Raw genomic sequence first — 23,077 nt, forward strand, 5'->3', positions numbered from 1 at the left:
CAAGAGGATTCTCTGAGGATTGAGCATAAACCCGGCTAGAGTGATTTGTGTTAAAGAAGGAGAAGTTGTATTGCAATCTAAAACCACGCCATAAAGAGCTTCAGGCTAGCAAGCTTTAATGAGGCCATGAGAAAGAGATTGAGCCAAGACCTGAGGGGAAGTCAGTGATAACTTCCATGTGGATCTACAAGATCAAGGATATAGTAGATAGGAACATGGAGAAGTAAGAAGCGAGATTCATGGCAAGAGGGTTCTCCTAGAAAGAGGGAGAGGGCTATGAAGAAACATTTGCTCCATTCACCCAGTACACTTATATTAAAATTAATATTTCTATTGCTTCTATTATAGGTTGGAAATTGCATCAAATGGATGTGAAGATGACTTTCCTTAATGGAGTAATTGAAGAAGAAGAAGTGTACATAGAGATACCTCATGGCTTTGAGGTACATGAGAAGAAGTCTCATGTTTCTAGACCAAAGAAGGCTTTGTACAATCATAACTAGGCACTTCAAGATTGGTAGACTCACACTGATGTATACCTGATGAGTCTTGGTTGTTAAAAGTGAGCCTGTGATCTTGTTATTATATGACTTGCTTCTGACGAGAGCTAAAGGACTTATGTGACAGAGGGAGAAACAATGGCAGAAGGATTTGCTTCCATGAGAAGGGAAATAGTTAGGATTACCAAAGGAAGCCTTGCTTCAGTGTCAGTGAAAGAATCTGGATTCGATGTATCACTTCCTTCGTCAAGAGAAGTATACTATTGAGATCCTTCTATGAGTGGACCTTGCAAAACAACATATATGCTTCAGTGACTAGGAAGAAATAGTGGCAGAGGGAGCAGTGAGAATTGGCACTGTTGTCGCACAAAGTGTCTAGGCATCGCAACAACGCTCAGAGTAAGGGTTGTCACTCTAATCCTTACTCACTCCGTTTAGACTCTCTCCTAGACAAGTCAAGGGGGTAGTCCCTGGGGTGAATGAATGAGGATAACCTATGAAACAAAAGCTCTAGGAGACTTAAAGATGGACAACTTGATGAATGTAAATGAGTCCTGGTTAACTGAGATGAATAGATCAAACACTAATATGACCAAGACACAACCACAAGATAGAAATGATTATAGACCAGTGCTTTTATATTCAATTAACCATAGACTAAATAAAAACAAGTTATCTAAACCAATTTATGAATGATAAAGTATGAATGCTCAAAACTTTATCATGCAAGAATTTCTAGCAATTAAATCTTGTGAGGAATTATGAAATTTAAATGCTAAGCAATGATTCCAGATTTAAAATGATTTTCATTAATAACCCAGATCTAGAATAATTTATCATTCTCCAATAGTCAATGATTTTAAAACATTAATCACATCTGACAGTAGAGAAATCACTACCACGAAAGGACACCAAGGAATTTTAGATTAACAACTTACTTATTTCTTAGGCAATTAATTTAATGTGGTAAATGAATAAATCAATGACTAAAAATCAAATAAAAAAACCTTTTATTTAAATTTAAATTTTTATGGGCCGTAGGCCACATAAAAATAAAAATTTCTTAAATGTAAAAGCTCAGATTCCACTTTTGATTTAATTCCTTAGCCATTCTAAAGTCACTAAAATTTAAAACTTTTAGATTTTTTTTATTTTTATTTTATTTTTTGAATTTTTAAAGCAAAATAAAGAAAAATTAAAATAAAAGGAAAGGAAATAAAAAAAATTCATGAGTAAAAATAAATTAAAAAAAATGTGAAATCAAAACGAGACAAAAAATAAAAAATAAAAATTGAATTTTAAAATCAAAACGAATCTAAAAGACAAAATAAAATAAATCTAGCCCAAATCCTAAACTAAACAAACACAAATAATAAAAATCAAATTTAAAATAAAAAACGAATCTAGATGTTAACCAAAGTAAAAAAAATCAAATAAAAACAAAATCAAAATAGAAACTAAACCCTAACTGCATAATACAAATGAAAATAAAAAAAACGAAATCGAGTTATGGCTAACCTAACACATAAAATGAAACAAAAACGAAAATCAAATTGTTCTAGTGTTGTGCGTGCAGGTGTGGAGAGGCTCGACGATGGAGTTGGGGGTTGTGGTTTGCAGCAACGCAGTGGGAGGAAATAGGCAAGTGGAGGAGACAACGAACAACGGAAGGGAGATGGGCGAGAAGCGTTTGAAGAAGGGGCTCGACGAAGTTGGAATGGAAGAACGAGTTGGATGATACACAGAGGAGAGGAGATAGGAGCTGGGGATACGCAAAGGAACACATAGGGTTTGAAGTCAGCGATAGGAGGATCCGTAGGTTTTGCAGGTGGATAAGGAGAACGTGGAAGGGAAGAAGGAGCCATGGGTTAGAAAGAGAGGGAGCCGCAATGCAGAAGACGAGGGCACGTGGAGGAGCAACAGATCAGGAGGATGAGGCAACCAATTTTGCAGCAGGGGTATGGTAGCAAATGGGGGAATAGAAGCTTTCCTAAAAATTTTGAAATTATCTGTAGCAAAAGATAAAAAAACCCCAGGCAGCAAACAGGAGAAAAATGGTAGCCAAAAACCCAAGAAAATTTCCTAGAAAATCTTATTTTAAAATGATATGCTTATGCTCAATTTTTCCTTGAAAACCTTATAAAAATTTCCAGATTTAAAACTTTTTAAACCCTTATACTGCAAAATTTTTGAATAATGTCCCTGGAAAATTATTTTGATAAACCCCAGAAATCCAGATCTTACCCTCCAAGGCCTAGATCTGGACTCTACACAAATTTCTTCCTTGGATCTGTAGCTGGACGACAATAAGAAAACACCCAAATGATATATACATTGATAAAAACTTAAAACCCAAAAAAACCCACGTTAGAAAAATAATTACAAAATTTACAAACTGCAGGCTCTAATCAACCAAATCTACCATTATGCCACACAAAGAATTAAATTTTAAAATTTTAAAGGAGGTGCTAACTCAAAACCCTTCGTGTATCACCAATAAAATCTTATGATAAGCCCAAAGCTAATTTAGCTGGGCTCTTCCGAGAACACAGATCGGCTCTTACGAGAACACAGATCGGGAGTTGGCTAGTCCAACTGAAAACTTCCCCTAACGCCCGGGAATCTAACATCAAGATTTCCCTGCAAAACTCGATCCAACCATTAAAAATAGAGTGAGAAAATAATAATAAAACTCAGACAAATAGAAATACATGCTATTATGTTCAAAATTTAGATTATTATTCAAACCCCATCGATTGAGCAAGATACCTGTACTCAAATCACTCTTTAGAAGTTATCATCAATGGCTTTAGAAAAAATTATGCATGAAAACAACACATCTTATAGTATTCCCATGAAGAGTAACACCAACAGAACTTAACCCCAAAGTATTTTTTTATTATCCAGAAAAAGATTACACAAGAGCTTCTTGCTAAGCACACGACTCAAAGGTCGGATGGATCGATTGACAAATGACTTCCTATTTAAAGGTAAATCCTCCAACGGCTAGTTTGAGTGATCCTCGTCAAAACAATCTTGACCATTGATGAAGATTAAAATTTCTTTTAATTTCATCTGTTGAAATATTTAAATATTTGGGGAAATTCGAAATTTTTAATTAAATGCATTTTAATTAAGTCAAAGATAAAATTTTTGAGTTAATTTTCCAAAAAAATTGACTTTGACTTAACCCCCAGAGATCAAAGGTTTAAAATTTGACAAAATAATTAATTTATCTTAGCCTCGGGACGTTTTAAAATTTAATTTTTAAGGACTAACGAATTTTGCCTTTGGAGAATTTAAATTTACCTAGGACCTATAATTAATTAAATTTCTGGCTTTGGATTTTAATTAATTTTTAACCATAAAATTTAATTAATTAACCTACGAGGGGATAAATTATTTTTTCAACTCTCAAGACACTTTATATCATGATTTTCATATTTTTTATATCATAAGGGGGAAAACCCATTTGTAATTGACCGTCACAGACTACCCATTTTTGCGATACAAATATAATCCAACAAACCAAGCAATTTGTAATAAAATAACCTAACCAAATAGTTAGGATTATTCCCAAATTACTTATACATAGACTCGATCTAGAAAACTAGGATTCGCCTAAGATCCTAGCAACAAAATCCATTCTAGCTTTGGGGTAAGACTGGAGGAAAACTTTGCTGACCATCCGAGAATGGATCGGTGAGATAAAAAACCTCTCAGAATGGAGATCATCACTAGAAAAGTAGATTTACCTAGGTCGTTACATACATGACACAGATCTGTTGAGATTATTTACATTATACACATGCAGAAAGGGTTTACATAACACCTTGGAAGTCAAGTTGATGATGATAGCTAGACGGCATAGACACATCGATCAAGTGCTATCCCTTTTGCGAAAAAAGGGAGTGTACTGCTATGGGTCGTTAACACGTAGTGGTCAACATCTGGCTCTACTTAGGGACATGTTGCTACATCGGAAGAATGTGAGAATCCAGAATCTGCATCCACGCAACACACAATATAACATAAGTAACGTCCATCCAAAACTCATCATATAACATTACGCACAAGAAAGGTATAAGGTCTTCATTTATTAACTATCCTAATAACATGAAAAACACAAATCTAACTACAAAATGAAATATTGAAATAACAGGGTATAAGGTTAGAAATACAATACAAAGATGCCCCATGGCATCAAATGCATACTGAGCATTTGCCTACTTTTAGGCAAATCTGGTGGCTGTTTCTCAGATGTGCCATGTCCAATCTTGCACACGGTAGGACTTCTTTCGATCCGAAAGTCACGCTACTCGCGGCCATCAAATGGATCAAACTGCTTTCTCATTATCTTTCTCTTGCACTTTTTCTTTATGGCAGGCTGTGATGTTGATGATGATGTGGTCGACGCACAACTTCCTTGTTGATTCAAAAAATGCTCATATGGAAAATTTGGAATGTTCAAGACTTTTGTGACCTGCGCTTCTTTATGAACTTGACCTGTTATGACTAGTGGATCAACCATGTAAGCATCAACCTAATTCTTACCAATTTCCATTTTATCCGGATCACCTTCAATTAGCCACTTTTCAATGGAACAAATGACCTCATAATAAGATGGAGCTTGCTGCAGTAGACAAGGAGGCTTATGATTTGTTGGCATTTCCTTGTTTCTTTCATCCTCTGACTCATGCTAAAATTTCTGTACTTGTATCTTTTCCATTGTTATGGCATCCATCTGGTTAGAGTGTTCAACCTTCATGGCACTGACTTCCTTGGCATGGTTTTCCTCCATGGTCAACAACCTATTCTGAAGAGATATTTGATCAACTTCCATGTCCTTTATAATTTTATCATTCTTTGCTTTCATGCCCATGAAACAGTTTTGCATATAGTTTATCTCTTTCTTATGATTTGCTTGCATGGTAGCTAAGTGATTATTATGTTCAACCTTCATGGCACCGGCTTCCTTGGCATGGTCTTCCTCCATGGTCAACAACCTATTCTGAAGAGATATTTGATCAACTTCCATGTCCTTTATAATCTTATCATTCTTTGCTTTCATGCCCATGAAGCAGTTTTGCATATAGTTTATCTCTTTCTTATGATTTGCTTGCATGGTAGCTAAGTGATTATTATAATCGAATCTCATGATGGTCATTTATTCATCCATAGTTGATATTCTGTTCTGAATCGAACTTATTTCTTCTTGATAACTTGCTTTCATGGTAGTTACTTGATTTGAATTATTGAATTCCATGATCGTCATCTTTTCCTCTAGGGCTAATAACTTGCTTTGTATAAAATTAATTTCCCTGGCATGATCAGTGGTTAGTCTTGCTTGATTAAGTTCCATATCTTTAATAAGTTGAGCATGATTAACTTCTACATTCTTGATTACTTGAGGCTGATTTAACTATATGTCTTTAACCATTTGAATTAACTCCTTGAAATTATTTTCAACTTCTATAGTTTCCTTTACTTCAACTTTCGCTTTGACCTTTTCTTTATCTCCATATCTATCTTCAAAGGCATCAATTATTGATTGTAGAGAATCAAAAGTGTTATCAGGGAACTTAATAAACCAATCTAAAGCATCTCCAGATAAGGTGAGAAAGAAAATCTTCATCTTCACATCTTTATTGTTAGAATATGGGCGACACTTGCTTATACGGAGGCTGACATTCCGAAGGTGAATTTTGGCAATAAACGCATTGTTACCTTGAAAAGGAGGAAATTCATCGATGGCTTCACCAAAAAATAATGATAACCATATGGAGCTCCCTGAATGTTAGTAAAATCACAAGGAGCAAACAAGTCAAAATCCATGATGCCCTGCCTAACGAGAAAAAGATGGGCCAAATGGATACCAGAGAGAGAGATCTGTGCTCAAGACAATCAAAACATCTACAAGAAGCGAGCTTCTAGCAGAAATTCTTGTAAGAAATGGGAGAAGTGGAGTCGCCACTTAAGCATGAACCTTTCACAAAGTTTCCAAAGGTGAAATCGAAAAGTTAGTGGATGGAGGCAGATGGATATTCAGGGTGGGCTCCGTGTCTGGGATTAAATGAATAAATAAGTGGAGTCGCCACCCAAACAGGAACCCAACCAGAATGTCCAGGTGTGGAAAGTGAAGATGAAAGGATTAGATGAGAGAGATGACGAGAGTCAGGATGGTGAGAAATGAAGAGACAAAATGACGCCAGAAAAATGAGATGAAATGTCGTAAAACCAAAGTCCAATAAATTGGTCTTTGGTGGCATGCCAAGAAGTGCTGGCTTTGCCGGCTCGAATGAGAGATGAGAAATGAGAAGAATGATGAGGAAATGTCGTTGAAACGCCGAGAATAAAATGTCCGCAGCAATGACGCCAAAAAATGTTGTGTCGTTTGACAGACTAATGAATGGAGGAAAATATTAGATGATTAGAAAAATGTCGTGAGGACCAAGGATAGAAAAACTGTCCCCGGCAGCGGCGCCAAAAACTGTTGTCGCACAAAGTGTCTAGGCATCGCGACAATGCTCAAAGTAAGGGCCGTCACTCTAATCCTTACACACCCCCGGGACTACCTCCCTTGATTTGTCTAGGAGAGAGTCTAAACAGAGTAAGGATTAGAGTGACAACCCTTACTCTGAGTGTTGTCGTGGTGCCTAGACACTTTGGTGACAACCCTTACTCTGAGTGTTGTCGTGGTGCCTAGACACTTTGGTGACAACCCTTACTCTGGGTGTTGTTGCGGTGCCTAGACACTTCGTGCAACAACAAGCACAACAAAATCTGTTTTAAAGGGAGCACCCAGTCAGGGTGGCTGAAAAGTAGTTGTGGCAATGGATCTAGTGAAGGAAGACGATCAATTTATGATTGATCCAAGGCACATGGCTCAAGCATGTGTTGAGATATTTGCATGGTACAATTTGTTATGGATTGAGATATGTCTCAAACGATGAATTATTGTTGCAAGAATTTACAAATTCATATTGGGAATAGAGCGCAAAAGACAGGAAGAGCACATCAGGATGTTTCTTTAGTTTGGGTTCAACTATGATATTTTGGATGAGCAATAAGCAAACATTTGTCGCACTTAACACTAGAGAGGTCGAGTATATTGCAACTAGCTTGGCGAGTTGTGAAGCACTGTGGCTTTGGAAGCTACTCCCATGATTGTTTGATCAGGTGTTGGAGACGACCATGATGATAGGTCAAAGCACATTGAGATCAAGTACTAAGACATGATACAAAAGGAAGTAGGAAGGCTCCAATACATTTCTATAAACCAACAGGATGTTGAAATTCTCACAAAGCCTTGTCCTAGGGTGAAGATTTTTGTATACTTCAAAGAGAAGCCTAGAGTAGTTGAGAATGCTTCCGTCAGTTAGAGGGACTGTTGATGTTTCAGCATTGAGGGGCAAACATTCTCCCTAGGTTAGAATATTTTTAGGGTTGGGCATTCACCAGGGGCCATGTAATGTGGCTAGAAAGAATGGCCCAGAGAGCATCAAGGCTCGAATTGCACCCCCAATTAGAAGGTTATGATCATGTTGCGAAGAGTTTCTTGGCTAGTGGGTAGAGTGAGTCCCTTTAGCATTGAGCAGGTGTATTACCATTTAATTGGCATGCATGAATGGGAATTAGCCTAGGGGTTTCACAATTTCTGGTCAAAGGTATTGACCTTGCTCCAAGTGACGACTTGTTGAGTTGGTGACCTTGCTCCAAGTGATGACTTGTTGGGCATGATATTGATGCACGATGCTTTCCACATGGTTCTATATTAAAACATGGAGTGGATAGATACATTAATATAGCAGGCTCATTCAATCTTTTCTTAGGAAGGAGATTTTTTTTGACAATGTGGACATCTGAAGAAATCAACGTGAATACCTCCCTAGCTAAGAGGGAGTGTTGATTTTTAGGTACATGTGGTCAGTATTTAGAACTACTCAAGGCGGCCCTAAAAAGGAATTAAAATGAAGAAATTCAAAATTTAAATTTTGAATTTAAGTTTCTTCCAACAGTCAAGTCGACCCAGTATAAGGACAGGTCAGCCCAGCCATAAAGACACACCAATTCGAGCACCCTAAACCACTATATATTGGCACTTGACCTCATCACTTGGACACTAATTTGAACAATCATGTCATCTTCGAATTCTTTGTTCACACTTGCAAGTTAGGGGGTGTTGAGAAATCTAGGGCATTAGGATTAGGAGATTTCTCTAGGATGATAACTACTTGTGAATGCTTTTTACTTTAGATTAGGATCTTCTCTTTAGTTAGATTATTATAGTGTTCTTCTTCATCAAACAACTACTAAAGAATAAACAATAAAGAGACATAGAATAGAGGTGATCAACCAGTGCCAAAACCTCTCCAACTTGAGAGGAAAACCCAAACGAATTATTCTTCGTATAGAGACTTCAATTGACAAATAACAAGATCAAGAACCTTGACCTATTTAACCTCTCGAAGACCAAGTCAAGGCTTCTTAGTTTGACCTCTTCTTCCTTGAGTTAATGATGGTCAAACTGCTTGCTTCTCCCTCCTTCTCGACTATCCCTCAAATTTCAGCTTCCTGCAACCCTTGACCTCTTCAGAAACCCTAGTTGCAGCATGTGTGAGATATGGATGGTGATTTGATCCCTTAAACTCCTTTGCTTGGACAATACGACTTTCTCCTTTAATTCAGCTTGATGAAAGATTTATTATTCTTCCTTGATTTGATCCTTCAGGACAGTTGTAACAACTCAACTTCCTTGAGTAGTCGACATAACTTTCTTCTTCGCATGTGTGGGAGGAATCAACCAAAACAGGCCAAAAACAAATCAATATACTTCGGCTCCTTGACTTTCTTCTCCTCGCTTGATGTGAGGTTCCTTCTCTTAGGTTTCTCACACCTTCTCTTCTTCTTGCTTGTCCAAAATTATGTTCTCAAATGGAGGTCAAGCAACACTATATATAGTGTTTTTCCCATCAAAATAAGCCGAGTTGAACAAATAACTATCAAATAGGTTCATCAAATAGCTATCAAAAACAAAGAGACAAGAACACACACAAAATTCTTCTTATAGATATTCCAATTGACGAATACCAAGACCACAACCCTTGACCTGCCAGGCCACTCCAAGACCAAGACCCCAATCCTCTTCTTGCTGTGAGATCATCATTTCTATTGCAACACTGAAGCCATCTTTACTACATTACTATGATTGTCATTACAGCTGCAACACTAAGGCCATTACTTCTTCTCTATCAAGGTCTTTGTTAAGATTATGACCGAGTCTCTAACTATGTTCTCCTTCATGTATTGATATCTTCGTTGTTATAGGTATGTTGTGACTGTTTATTACGCTGAGACATAGTATCACAATAGAGTAACCACATCATAACGAATACGCTGTGATCCATAATTAAGTCAAGTCTGTAATTATGCCGAGAGAGAGATTATATTAGTGATCAAGGTTATGTGTTGACTCAGAAATAATGTCGAGATTGTATGTCGTGTTAGAGCGTGTGACTGTGAGATATATGCTTCATGATTATACCGAGACTAGGTTACCATGGAGTCATTGAGATCTTCTTTATGTCATCCATCCGAAGAGCTTGATGCCTTCTGAGATTGCAAGGTCTTACTCACTGTAATTATCTTTTAATAGTTTGAGATCCTGTAGCTGTACCCACGAAGAATCTCAGAGAAATCTGAGTTATCTTCTCACACTTTTGTGCAGACCCTATTGGGTATATATAGTGGTCTGTCCTGTAGGTAAGCCGACTTGTATTCATGAATAGGTATGTCGCTTTAACTGAGCTGACATGACTGCTCTTCAATATACATTTTGAGGCTGACTTAATTGTTTTCTTCATTGTTTTGTAGGCAAAGTTCTTCGTGCTTGTCTTGGAGGGTTGTTCTAGATTTGTATACATTTTACATATATGCTCAAGAAGAGATTTTTACACATGACTTTGACTCTTTGACTTTCCTAGACCTGTGGAATGAGCAAGAAACTCATTCTTATAATTTGCAAAAATAATATTTCTTTTTCTTGACAAGTACAAAGATCAAAATTACATTTGTAAATACCGACCCTAGTTACACTATCTTCAATAGAATGATCCTTGACTCCACAAAGAGGGAGATCACTTTAGATCCTTTGATGGTGAAGTCTTTGTTGATGATGATCAATAATGACTTCTTCATGATGTCTTGATGCTTCTTGGATGATCTTCTTCAACGGTAAGGACCTTGCTTCAATGAAAGGGAAATTGCCTTAGAACTTTTTGAAGACAACGTCCTTGATCTTGCTTCTCTTGGATGAATAGTCTTCAAGATACTTTGATTTGTAGGTCTCTTCAACTTGAGAAGGGTCTTTGTGGTATTTTGAGCATCCCAAGGCTTCTTCTGGCATAGACTTCTTCTTCAATCTAGGGTTTTGAATTGACTTTGCTTTGATGTCCTTCGAGATTTGATCCTTGAGTGCTTGTGTGTCCCTTGATGAGATGTCCTTTCCTTGATTTGTTACCTTAACTTTGATACCATGTTGAGAAATCTAGGTCAGTAGGATTAGGAGATTTCTTTTTGATGATAACTGCTTGTAAATTCTTTTTACTTCTTTAGATTAGGATCTTCTCTTTAGTTAGATTATTATAGTGTTCTTCTTCATCAAACAACTACCAAAGCATAAACAATAAAGAGACAAGAGACGCAAAATATAGGCAATCAACCAGGGCCAAAACCTCTCCAACTTGAGAGGAAAACCCAAACAAATTCTTCTTCTTATAGAGACTTCAATGGATGAATACCAAGACCAAGACCCTTGATCTATTTAACCTCCCCAAGATCAAGTCACAAGGCTTCTTAGTTTGACCTCTTCTTCCTTTAGTCAATGATGGTCAAACTGCTTGCTTCTCCCTCCTTCTCAGCTACCCTTCAAATTTCGGCTTCCTGCAACCCTCATCCTCTTCAGAAACCCTAGTTGCAGCACGTGTGAGAGATGGATGGTGATTTGATCCCTTAAACTCCTTCGCTTGGACAATATGAATTTCTCCTTTAAGTCGTCTTGATGAAAGACTTATTATTCTTCCTTGATTTGATCCTTTAGGATAGCTGTAACAACTCAGATTCTTTGAGCAACAGACAAAACTTCTCTTCTTCTCACGTGTGGGAGGAACCAACCAAAACAGACCCAAAAACAAATTAATATACTTCGGCTCCTTGACTTTCTTCTCCTCGCTTGATGTGAGGTTCCTTCTCTTAGGTTTCTCGCACCTTCTCTTCTTCTTGCTTGTTTGAAATTATGTTCTCAAATGGAGGCCAAGCTACCCTATATATAATGTTTTGCCTATCAAAATAAGCCGACTTGAATTGGTGCCTAGGCCGACATGTCCTACTAGAATCCTCCTTAGGCGGACTTTAAGTAGAGCTTGTGACATGGTCTTGGAGGGTCAACAAATTTTCTTTTGCAATGAATGACATGCCCAAATATGTTTTCAATCCTTGACATTGACTTTACTAGACTTTATGACTTGATGACCAATAGCTCACAATGGGATCTTCTAAAAATAAAATTCCTTGATCATGAAACCCATGATTCAAGCACTACAAAAATAATTTTATTTTTCTTCTTTACACCAATTACATAGAATCATGATTACATTACACTTTTCAACAAGGGGGAGCCTTCTGAGGTTGACCAAGCTCATCTTCTAATAACTTCTAATTTGTTTTGACAAAGTTATGGGAAGAATTTGATCGAGCTTCTAAGAAAATTTGACCAAGTCTGTTTTGACTTGTGTTGTTCGAGTTTTCTAGGCACAGTTTGACCACAGTTGACTGTATTTGTTTAGAACAATTTGATCGTAGTTGACGAAATTCCTGAGGCAGTTGCAGGAGGCTGAATTTTCACCTATTTGACCAGAGTTGACTAGCTGAGGCAGAAGGTCAAATTTCTCTTTGTTTGACCAGGTTTGACCTGTGTGGATTTATGTGGTTAGTTTGACCTAGTTTGACTGTAAAATCATATTGTACCTTTTGTTGAATTGAAGAAGTTCTCTTAGAAAAGATTGATGGGCTTTCTCCCAAGGTCAGGTTTCCCAAGTGAAAAATTTGTGTATCTCTTTTGCGTTTGGATGCCTCTTTATGATCCTACTATCATTCTTACATTACTATTGAGATTTTTTGTATAACCACTTAATGATACATGTGACATAAGCAAATTGATTAAGAAATCATTAGAAGTAATTATTAGCTTAGAAGATTAGATTTCTTCTATTCTAATAATTCTAAGAAGATCTATTCTAAGAAGTTCTGAACCTATGGAATTCATAGCCACACATGCAACATGCTTAGGATTCAAGTGTATTAAATTTTGGGGTATTTATCAGAAATGAGTGCCTCCACGTGTTGGAGCTAATTCTAATAGACTTGAGCTAGGAATGTAATTTACCAAGAGGAAAGCATCAAGATAATCTTAGGTGTTAGATTGTTAAGGGCTTGGTCTGAATAGATTGACTTGACAATAAAAGATTATTTCACATAAATCTTATAGAGAGAGTAAAGGCCCAAACCTTGAATAGTACTTAAATTAGAGTAATTAAACTCTAACCAATCATGCATGAGAGAAAATTAGATATCCCTTTCAAGGATATAGATCACGTAGTATCATATCAATTCCTTGGAAATTGTCAATGACGTTGCTAACATGGTGCTTTGCTGACACAAAACCAAAAGGAGATATAAGGTGTAAAGTGAGCAACCAAATGAAATGAGCGTTATTATTAGCCCTAAATGGACATCACTAGAAAACTATAGTTAGATAATGTAATAAGATATCGCTCTATGATCCTTTGAGTAAACTTAGTGTATGAGGTGATGCTGGCATGACCTATGGTCACTAGTCCATGATACCACCATTCATGGGCATCCCTGTCCAGATGTAATGTTGCCAACTTAATGGCCTCTTCCTCCGTTATCTGATGTAACTAGAAATATGTATCCAACTTCTATACCCATGATCGAGCTGAGCATTTAGATGATCCATCAAAGCAAGGAATGGTCACCTTCCCCAATGTCTTTTGCAGCTTGTGACTCTGTCTCAAAGCCTTCTAGACTGTCTTAGGCTTGCTTTATTCGAGGTGGCAGAAGTCGGTGAAACTCATGACAGCTTGGAACTCACGTCCCATTGCTCTATACTCCTCCAAATAATCTACATAAGGGATCCCATGACTTGTATGCTCTGTCTAGTCCTCTGTTGTCTCATGTATGAATTGAGGCATGTAGGGCCTAGGTGCTCTGTTATACGAGCATGAATGGGTATGCATTAAAGAGGGAAAATAAAATTTTGAATTTCAAGAGTTTGCCTTCAAATAGCTAAAGTCAGCCCTGCTAGAGACACCCCAATTCGGCCTATTCATTCACTATATATTGGCATTCTTCCTTCTCCATTTGGCATAAAGGTAGATCACACAAAAATTTCTATCTTCTGTTCACATGTGGGAGAAAGAGAGATATATGAGGTAAAAGAGGCCAAGTTCTTCAAGACAATTTTCTGTGGCAGACCTAAATGTTGGCCAGCTTTGACTTCACAATCTGGGCAGCAGACTGAACTTCTGGGCAGATGGTTGAGTTTCTGGGTAGAAGGACAAATTTCTGGGCAGGAGGAGGAGGCTGAAATTCGGCCTATTTCTGGCAGGTTGACTAGGGAAGAATTATTATCGGCTTGATTTTGATTTTGACCAAAAAATCAGATTGTATCTCTTGTTGAATTGAATATTTTTTCTAAGAAAAGGTTGATGGGTTTTTCCCTAGAGGGTGTTCCCAAGGTAAATCTTGTTGTCTTTGTGCGTCATTGTTCTATTATGATATCTCTCTCTACTGCATATTATGGTTGAATTTTTGAAGTATAATTGCTCAATGATAAATTGTAAGTGCTAAAGAAGATATCGATATCGTTAGAAGTAATTATCAGTTTCAGAAATTGTGCTAGTCTTTATTGCACTTGAAAAATCAACAGAGAATTGGGGTCAGCCTTCATAATGATGAGAGATATGATAACTTTAATATTGGAGCTTCCTTGATATTCAATGTTGGAGGGGGTTGAGAAAGAAGTTGAGAAAGCAGGGATGGGAAAATATCACGAGACTTAACTCTAGGAAAAGCCAAAAACCTCAGTAATCTCGACATAATTCCTAGTATTCTTGTTTGGCTGCGGTGATCTGTCTTGACTTCTGTCATTAAAATGCTTTGTAAATTATGTTGAAATATTTGGCCCCCAAGACTATGGAACTTTTAGATATCGTTAGTATTTTTGTAATGTTACTATAAAGGGAAAGTTTGGTTTTTGTATTCCTTCATGAACCTGATGTTATTATGTCAGAGATGGTGAAAATCAATGATAACTTGGAGTTGTATCAAGTAAACTATTATAAATTTTCTAGGCTAAGGCCCGATATAATAAATCCTTGTTCTTACCAAAACATTGTTGAAATTCTGTTAAATATATTGGGAAACAACAATCACCTATACTTATTTATTATGGTATTTACCCCATATGAGAAAAGTTGTCTTAATACAATAGTGCAACAAACATTTCTTGCAAGTCGACCTGTTGCAAATATTATATGTCAACCTTGTAAGAAATGGAGGGTGGTGGCGTATATAGCAATGATTCTCTCTACTTTCTCATACAAATAGTTATGCTTTTCTCTATCGAAACACTCTTCTAAAATTTTGAAATCACATTTCTGTCTTTATGTATGTTGACATTTTTGTGAGGGTCCTAACATTTTGTCACCTATGTAACCCATATTATGTTGTTACCTATGTAACTATTGTAGGCCGTGTAAAACTGGATTTGTTGTACTCGCACAAATAATACCAATAGATAAATAGATACTGCCTTTAAAGGATAGAGGAGAGGAACATGTCATGGAAATTGCCCACCCGGATAGAGGAGAGGAATATGTCATGGAAATTGCCCACCCTTTATCTTCTGGAATCACTTAATAAGTGAACAAGTTCAACTCTTTTTCACAAGAAATTATTTTCCAAATCTAGTAGGAATTTTGCCAGAAGTTATAGTTCCACCCGATTCGTGTGAAATTAGATCATGGAATTTTACCTTTCAGAGTGTTTGTCAATTTTAAGACAACCTAGATCATTGGAATGTTGAAAAAACGAGTAGATGCTAGTGGAACTTTGCCTTGTTGGAAAAAAATGGACTAACTGGCAAGGTTGATTTTGTCCACATATTAACTCACTCTTCTTCTTCTTACTTTTCCCATTTCGTCTCCTTTTATGTCTTAATTTTTCCAGTGTTTGTTGCTTGGGTTTCCTTATTTTCTTTCATCTTCTTTTTACTGTTAGATTAATTTCAAGTCTCTTTTACTTAGATTTCAAGTATTTTAACCAATTGTTATTTTGTAGACAACAATCTTCTACCCACTCTATATTTACACTCTTATATGTAACAATTCCATTGGTCTATTTGTGCTCATTTGTTGGACATTAATAAATTTATTGCATCCAATTTTATCTAGACAATTTCCCCGGCACCATGAAAACTGTAACAAATTTCCCTTATTTTTTGCAATTTTTAAAACTTAGACGTTGAAGTCCACTTATGGAACTCACACGTCCATATGAATATTCTCTTGAAGTGTTCTACTTTTAGGCCCTTATTAGCATCATATGAACTTATTGGATGAAAATAATAGTTATCATTTATTCATCAAATTAAATAGAGGCTTCCCGTTTTGTCATGAGGAGTTATGCCTTTATGAATCCATGCCAAAAAGTATGTATGCCCTTTTTCTTTTAATGGCATAATTATTGCTTTCCAAGGTTATTTACACTTTGATTTGGCTTGTGATGGAAATTTTGTTGAGCTAAAAGTTGGTATCCTTGAAGAAATCAATTTTCATTGCATGCACAGGTGGGAGATTATCCTGAGCGGGACCCATTTGAAGAAGAGGAAATATAAGTACTTCAACGCTTTTAAACTGTTTTGGGAGTTCATGTATATGCCCTTGTTAGTAAGGATTCACTATTCATGAAAAATATTGGATGAATGAGATATTTATAGGATGTATATGTTTTACCATCCTTTTCTACTTATATTTTTCATGTAAATCTACCATCACATTGTATGTACATCTTGGGTGGTTCGATAAAGAGGAGGTTGTTGTTGTAATTCAATACAAATTAAATAATCAAGAGAATGGATTTTGGATGTCTAAAATTTCATTTTGTTAATCCGATGTTGGGATGCATTGTGTAAATAAGGGAGTGGCGTTATGAAAACATTGAAAATTATCATTTTCTCATCATATTGCATTTCCTTGTGAAGTTGTTTATTTGATAAGGTGACAATGAGTTTGTTTTGTCCTTTATATTTGGTTGTAAAATAATTAAATATTATCATAACTCTGGAGGATGAAGAGAAGCCACAAGTGAAGTGATGATTTGGCATTGTTTCTTTTTTTAGTAAGTTGAAGATGATAAATTTGTGTTTCAAAGTCTCAAATGGTCAACAACAATACAAATACAAAGTTTAGTGAGGTCCACAATGTGTATCATGGGAATGATCACAACTCTCCATTGCAAGTAGTTTTCCACACCAAATATGTCATAGCTCTAGATTGTGTAGACCCTAAAGAGGATTGAACACAAAGGATGCATAATCCAAGGGAAGAAGCACTAACATAGATGAAAATTGAGGGACACAATGTGAGAAAAAAACAATACAAATTTGTTACCGCAGTAACACCTTAAAAATGTCGCCTCCTTAGACCAACAATGTCCCCTATTGATTTTCGTATGCGTAAACATAAATATATTTGTGGAGTTGTGCTTACTCATTCTATTTACTTTCTCATGTAAAACCTATTTGCAAGCTAAGATGGTAGCAACTCTTAGCAACACTTTACCCATGAACTAAGAGTTTCTACCACCATGATAGCACCATGGTATGTCCACTACCACCATGATAACACTCTTTCCCTCAGACTTTGGTAAACCTGTGATAAAATCCATTGAAACCTCCTCCCAACATTGGCTTGGAATGGATAAAAGTTGTAATAGACCTGGGGTCGTAATTGTTTCAACTTTATTTTGTTGGCAAACCAAACATTTCACCACAAACTTTTGAATATCCGATTTAAGGCCATCCCAAAAAAATTCCTTCTTAAGAGTTCCCTCCTAAGGGAGAAGTGTGCAATTCCATAAGAATCTTTTGTTTGAGTTGGGAATTCTTACAAAGGTATAATCGATCTTTGTACCATAACGAATCATTTTTTCAGCTAAATGTATCAGATGTACTGGAATCTTGTTGTTACTTTCGAATAAGTGCCCACACTTTTTCGTCATTCTTTCATTCCTCCCTTGCTTCATTTATTCGATCTAGCTGGATAATAGAAATGGCGCACAACAATGCTTCCAAATCCTCATCCTTTCTTGAGAGTGCACCTGCCACAACATTTTGCTTCCCTTTTTTGTAGATGATTTCAAAGTCATAACCCAACATCTTTGTGACACATTTTTGTTGCTCTTCAGAGGATAATCTTTGTTTTAAAAAGTATTTAATGCTATCATGATCTGTTTTTACCTTGAAGTGTCTTCCCATTAGGTAGGGTCGCCATTTCTTAAGTGCATGTAATATCGCCAACATTTCCTTCTCATAAATCGCTGTGTGTAAATACTTTCCCTTGATTGGACGACTTTCGAAAGCAATGGGTCTTTCATCTTGCATTAAAATAGCACCAATTCCATTTCCTGAAGCATCACGTTCCACAATAAAGGTTTTTGTGAAGTCCGATGTAGCTAAGACCGGTGCTTGGCACATTTCCTCTTTAAGATGTTCGAAGGCCTTTGTTGCTTTTGGAGTCCATGAAAATGCATCTTTCTTCAATAATGTTGTTAGAAGTGTTGCTATTCTCCCATAATTCTTAACAAACTTGCGATAATACCCTGCCAACTCGAGAAATCCTCGCAGATGCTTTATGGATGTGGGGATTTTATCATTCCTTAATGGCTTTAATTTTGCTAGGGTCTACCTTAACTCCTTCATGAGATACAATATGACCCAGATATTCCACCTCTTGTACTCCAAAGAAACATTTGGATCTTTTTGCATATAATTGTTTCACCTCCAATAGTTGTAGCACTCTGTCAACATGTTCAACATGATCCTTCCAAGACTTGTTGTAGATTAGTATATCATCAAAAAATACTAACACAAATTTTCTAAGGAAGGGTTTGAAAATGCAATTCATCAAACCTTGAAATGTAGAAGGTGCATTGGTAAGGCCAAAATGCATGACCAAAAATTCATAATGACCCTTATCAGTTCTAAATGCTGTTTTCGGAATGTCTTCAGTCTTCATTCTGATTTGATGATATCCTGAACGAAGATTCAACTTGGTGAAGTAAATTGATCAATGACAGGAATGGGAAACTTATATTTAATAGTGAGCTTGTTGAGCACCCTATAATTCGGACACATGTGCCATGATCCATCCTTCTTGTGCACCAATACTCCTAGAGTAGAGAAAGATCTTTGACTAGGTTGAATTATACCAGCCTCTAGCATTTCTGCAACCATATGTTCAATTTCACTTTTTTTGGCATAGGGATATCTGTACAGCCTGATGTTTGGAGGAACACTTCCTGGAATCATATGAATAGCATGATCATGATCATGAATAGGTGGGAGATCTTTGGGAGTCTCAAATACCTTCTAATGATTGTCCAAGACTTTTTAGAGATCTGGAGAAGTAGATGATTTCGATGTGAAAACATCTAGCGAACATAATTGTGCAATTACACCTCGTTGTTCCTTTTTTAGAAGCTTTGTCATACTGTTAGAGCTGATTATCTTTCTCGGTTTCCCTGCAATACCTCTTAATTCAACTTTCTTTCCTTCTGTAAAAAATTTCATGAAAAGTTCTTGAAAATTAAAAGCTATTGTACCAAAAGATTGTAGCCATTGGATTCCTAGTACAACATCAACACCTCCCATTGGAATGGAAAGCATTGGGCTATTCAATACATATTCTCCCATGGATAGTTTGATATTATGGCACTTTTCAGAGCAATTTATGGTTCCTCCACTTGCAACCATCACTTGACGCTCTGGTGTTGGATATAGGAAGCAATTCAATTCTTTTGTTATCTTACAATGAATAAAATTGTGGGTATTTCCTCAATCAATCAAGACTATTACCTTTTTTTTCTTGATATGTCCTTCTATCTTGATAGTTTGAGGAGTGGTAAGTCCAGCCAATGCATTACAAGATATGGTCGGATTCATTACCTTTTTATCTAGAGTTTGTTCCTAGAGTATATCCTATTCTTTTGACATTTCTTGTTCCTTTTGTTTCTCCTCTTCACAATTTATGTAGAATAATTTCTTCTCAGCACACTTATGACCTTTAGTGTATTTGCTATCACAACTGTAACAAAGCCCTTTCGCTCTTTTTTCTTCCAATTGTTGTGGTGTCAACTTTATAGGTTGTGGAAGGCTAGGGGAAACAACACTTTTATCTTTATAGTTGTGAGTGGTAGGATTCCTAGTTGCCATAATTTTGCTTTCCATTTTTCTTGCTAACATGAATGCCTTCTCCAATGAATCAGGTTCCCAAAAGTGAACCTCATGTTGGATATTATCCTTTAAAGTCCCTATGAACACATCAATCCTATGCTCTTTTGGAATATTTTTTACTCTTATGTTCAATTTTTGGAAGTCCTCAATGTGCTTCATTATTGAACCCTTATTGAACCCTTTTGTTTGAGACTTATCAATTGGCTAAAAAAGGTGTTGCTTTTTGTATACTCATAATGTGCTGTTATTTTTTCCGTAAAAATTGCCCAAGTGACAATTTGTTTACGAGAGCAAAGCCATCGATACCATACAAACTGATTTGGTTCCAAATATAAAGTTGTAATACGTACCTTTTGTGCGTTTTGCACATTATGGAGATCGAAAAATTGCTCCATCTGTAGTATCCATGTTGTAGAATCCTTGCCATCAAACTTCCTCATATCGATTTTTGGAATATGGTGGTTTTTGATCCAACGTTAGTCTATGAAATCATGATTAACATTTATTTTGTTCTCATCATGAGTTTCCTTTACTACTCTTTCACCATTAGTAAGCATTTTTTCTAGAAACTTTGTCAAATATGTCTTCAAATCTTCCATGCCTATCTTCAAATCATCCATTTTAGCTTCCACGTCATTCATCTTAGCTTCTACATCTTTATTTAAACCATCCATCTTAGATTTTGTTACTTTTTGTGCGAGTGACATTTGTTGCACTTGGTCTTGTAATTTTGATATATTATGTTGCATTTTTTCCTCTTCTTCATGAGTCATGCTAGAGCTTTCACGCTGCATAGTAGGTGTTTGCATTTTTTTCATCGGGGCATCAATTACTGATAATAATTCTTTACTATGCCCTTTGAATTTCTTCAAACTAATTTTTCAAACCAAGCATATGCAAAAATTAAAAAAAACTACACACCTTTTTTTCACTTTGTAGGAGCTCGATATTGAATCTGATGTATTTCTGTAATTTCGGATCATCTAGTTCTGAAATTGTGACCTGCAGTAGCCCTCTGCGTCCTCTTTCCAATGCCATCAATTTGATCAAATTTAGATTCTCCAAGAAAGAGTTATGTATAATCTCCCAAGCTGACCTGATTATATACCTTTTCAGAAGAGCGAAGTTGTATGAAGTGCCACGTGTCACTGTTTTGACCTTTGTTGGAAATAACACTGAGAGGGGGGGTGAATCAGTGTTATCAAGTCAAATATTCTTTTTTTTTTCAAAATCAAATGATATACGCTACTTCAGTTAATTAAACCCGTGTATATACACAACTATGCAGAAGGAAACCCGCGTATACAATGCAAACTTTTAAATGACTTTATCTTTATGATGATGATTATTAATCTGTGTTTGAGAATCAAATAACCAGTAACCAGAAACAGCAAACAGAGCAGAAAGACAATCGCACACAAGAACACAAGATATAAGGTGGAAACCCAATGTGGGTGAAAACCACCTGCTGCAATTCGTCTGTATCTTCTCTTTAATTAGAAACTTTTTTTTACAATTGTACTGGTGCAGTCCTTTACCAGTACGCAGGCTGCAACTTGTAGAGAGCTACAACCCTCTCTCGTTTTCCAACTTCTCCTAGAAGGGAGCTACAACCCCCTTAGCTCTTGCACTAGCCAAGATACTAGTATGTAGGTGCTGGCCTACTGAAGGCTACAACCTTCTCTTTCTTTCAGGGACCACGTTTCATGAATTTTCAGACTGGATCCACAATTAGCATCAATCAAACATCAAGAGTTTCTGCATCAACCAATCACCTTTTCACCAATCAAAACTGAATCAAAATAAACACTTCTCTGATGACTGTACCCAGATCACAGTAACAGTAACCACACACCAAAACTGAACCCAAAACACTGCAGCAATAAACAGAAGCAGCAAGATCACAACTCAAAATATATACGCTACTTTAATAGCCCGAAACCTGCGTGCATACGCTTCTGCGTATGGAACAACCTGCGTATACGCTGTTTGCCTTCACTGAACCAGCGTATATACGCGCCTTCGCTTCACTGAACTTGCATATAGATCTATAAAGGATAATTCGCTCTTTCAGATATTCTAATTAACCCAGATTATCAGTTTTATAGATCAAGAAAACGCCACATATAACAGATCAAAATCATACAAAGATACTATCTTTCAAGCTTAAAGATTATGATCCATCAATAGAACTTATCCTTCTCTTTGCGCTAAGGTTCCTCCTTCATTCAGATCCAGATCTGCACCATAACCCAATTACCAGTATTCCAGATCTAGCACTTTATCAGATATTCAACAATAATTCCGATGATACTTTGCCAAATGATCTCCTTCCTCTTTTATAGTCTTAGGCCTTCCATAATACCACAGTCCAAAACCATAATAAACCAATACCACAAACCCAATACTTGGGATCAACACGTCTGACGAGGTACCATGGTCCAAAACCATAGGTTCAAATACCAAGGACTAACTACCACGGACCAAAGGTAAGTTCTCCAACATATACGTGCTTTTCCTTGCATAAAAGTGCGTGTATATGCACACACGCCTTTGAAACATCTAACCCGCGTGTATACGCATCTTCGTCTAGATGAACCTGTGTATATGTCTTTTCCTTCATTCTGAAAGCCTGAACTGAGATCTGTTACCAAAGAGAGTTGCCATCAAAGACAACACCTATGCCATAGCTCCAAACCTGTGCCATAATGCCAACAATCTCCCCCTTTGGACTTGGTGGCAACTCAACATCCTCAAAGTCATTCTCCCCCTTTGTTATCAAGGGCAAAGGGTTGTGTTCCCTCTGAGTACATGCTGAAATTTCTGCCCTGCTGTGTTGACCATGCTCCCCCTGACTGTAGGCAAGATCTGCAAAAGATGTTCTTCAAGAAGAACCATGACTTATACATCATAAAAGACCTTCCTATCACCAAAAGACTCAATACATACATCCATCACCCAACCAAGTGGGGATCATCCACCC

At 36.7% G+C, this 23,077-nt stretch overlaps 1 protein-coding gene across 2 annotated transcripts in view; it reads left to right on the forward strand.

Moving 5' to 3' along the window:
- The window catches only part of EMB2804 (tubulin folding cofactor B), a 287,364-nt gene extending 270,545 nt beyond the window's left edge, over positions 1-16,819 (forward strand). For both annotated transcript variants that reach the window (XM_089384839.1, XM_089384838.1), the window contains exon 10: positions 16,429-16,819. In XM_089384839.1, the coding sequence (XP_089240965.1) occupies positions 16,429-16,476 (48 nt within the window). In that variant the 3' untranslated portion in view covers positions 16,477-16,819. The remainder of the gene's footprint in view (positions 1-16,428) is intronic.
- Positions 16,820-23,077: the final 6,258 nt, after the last annotated feature.

Source organism: Pinus tabuliformis, chromosome Q (assembly GCF_031772625.1).
Source record: "Pinus tabuliformis cultivar Carrire ecotype Pingquan chromosome Q, CPIR1, whole genome shotgun sequence".
Taxonomy (NCBI): domain Eukaryota; kingdom Viridiplantae; phylum Streptophyta; class Pinopsida; order Pinales; family Pinaceae; genus Pinus; species Pinus tabuliformis.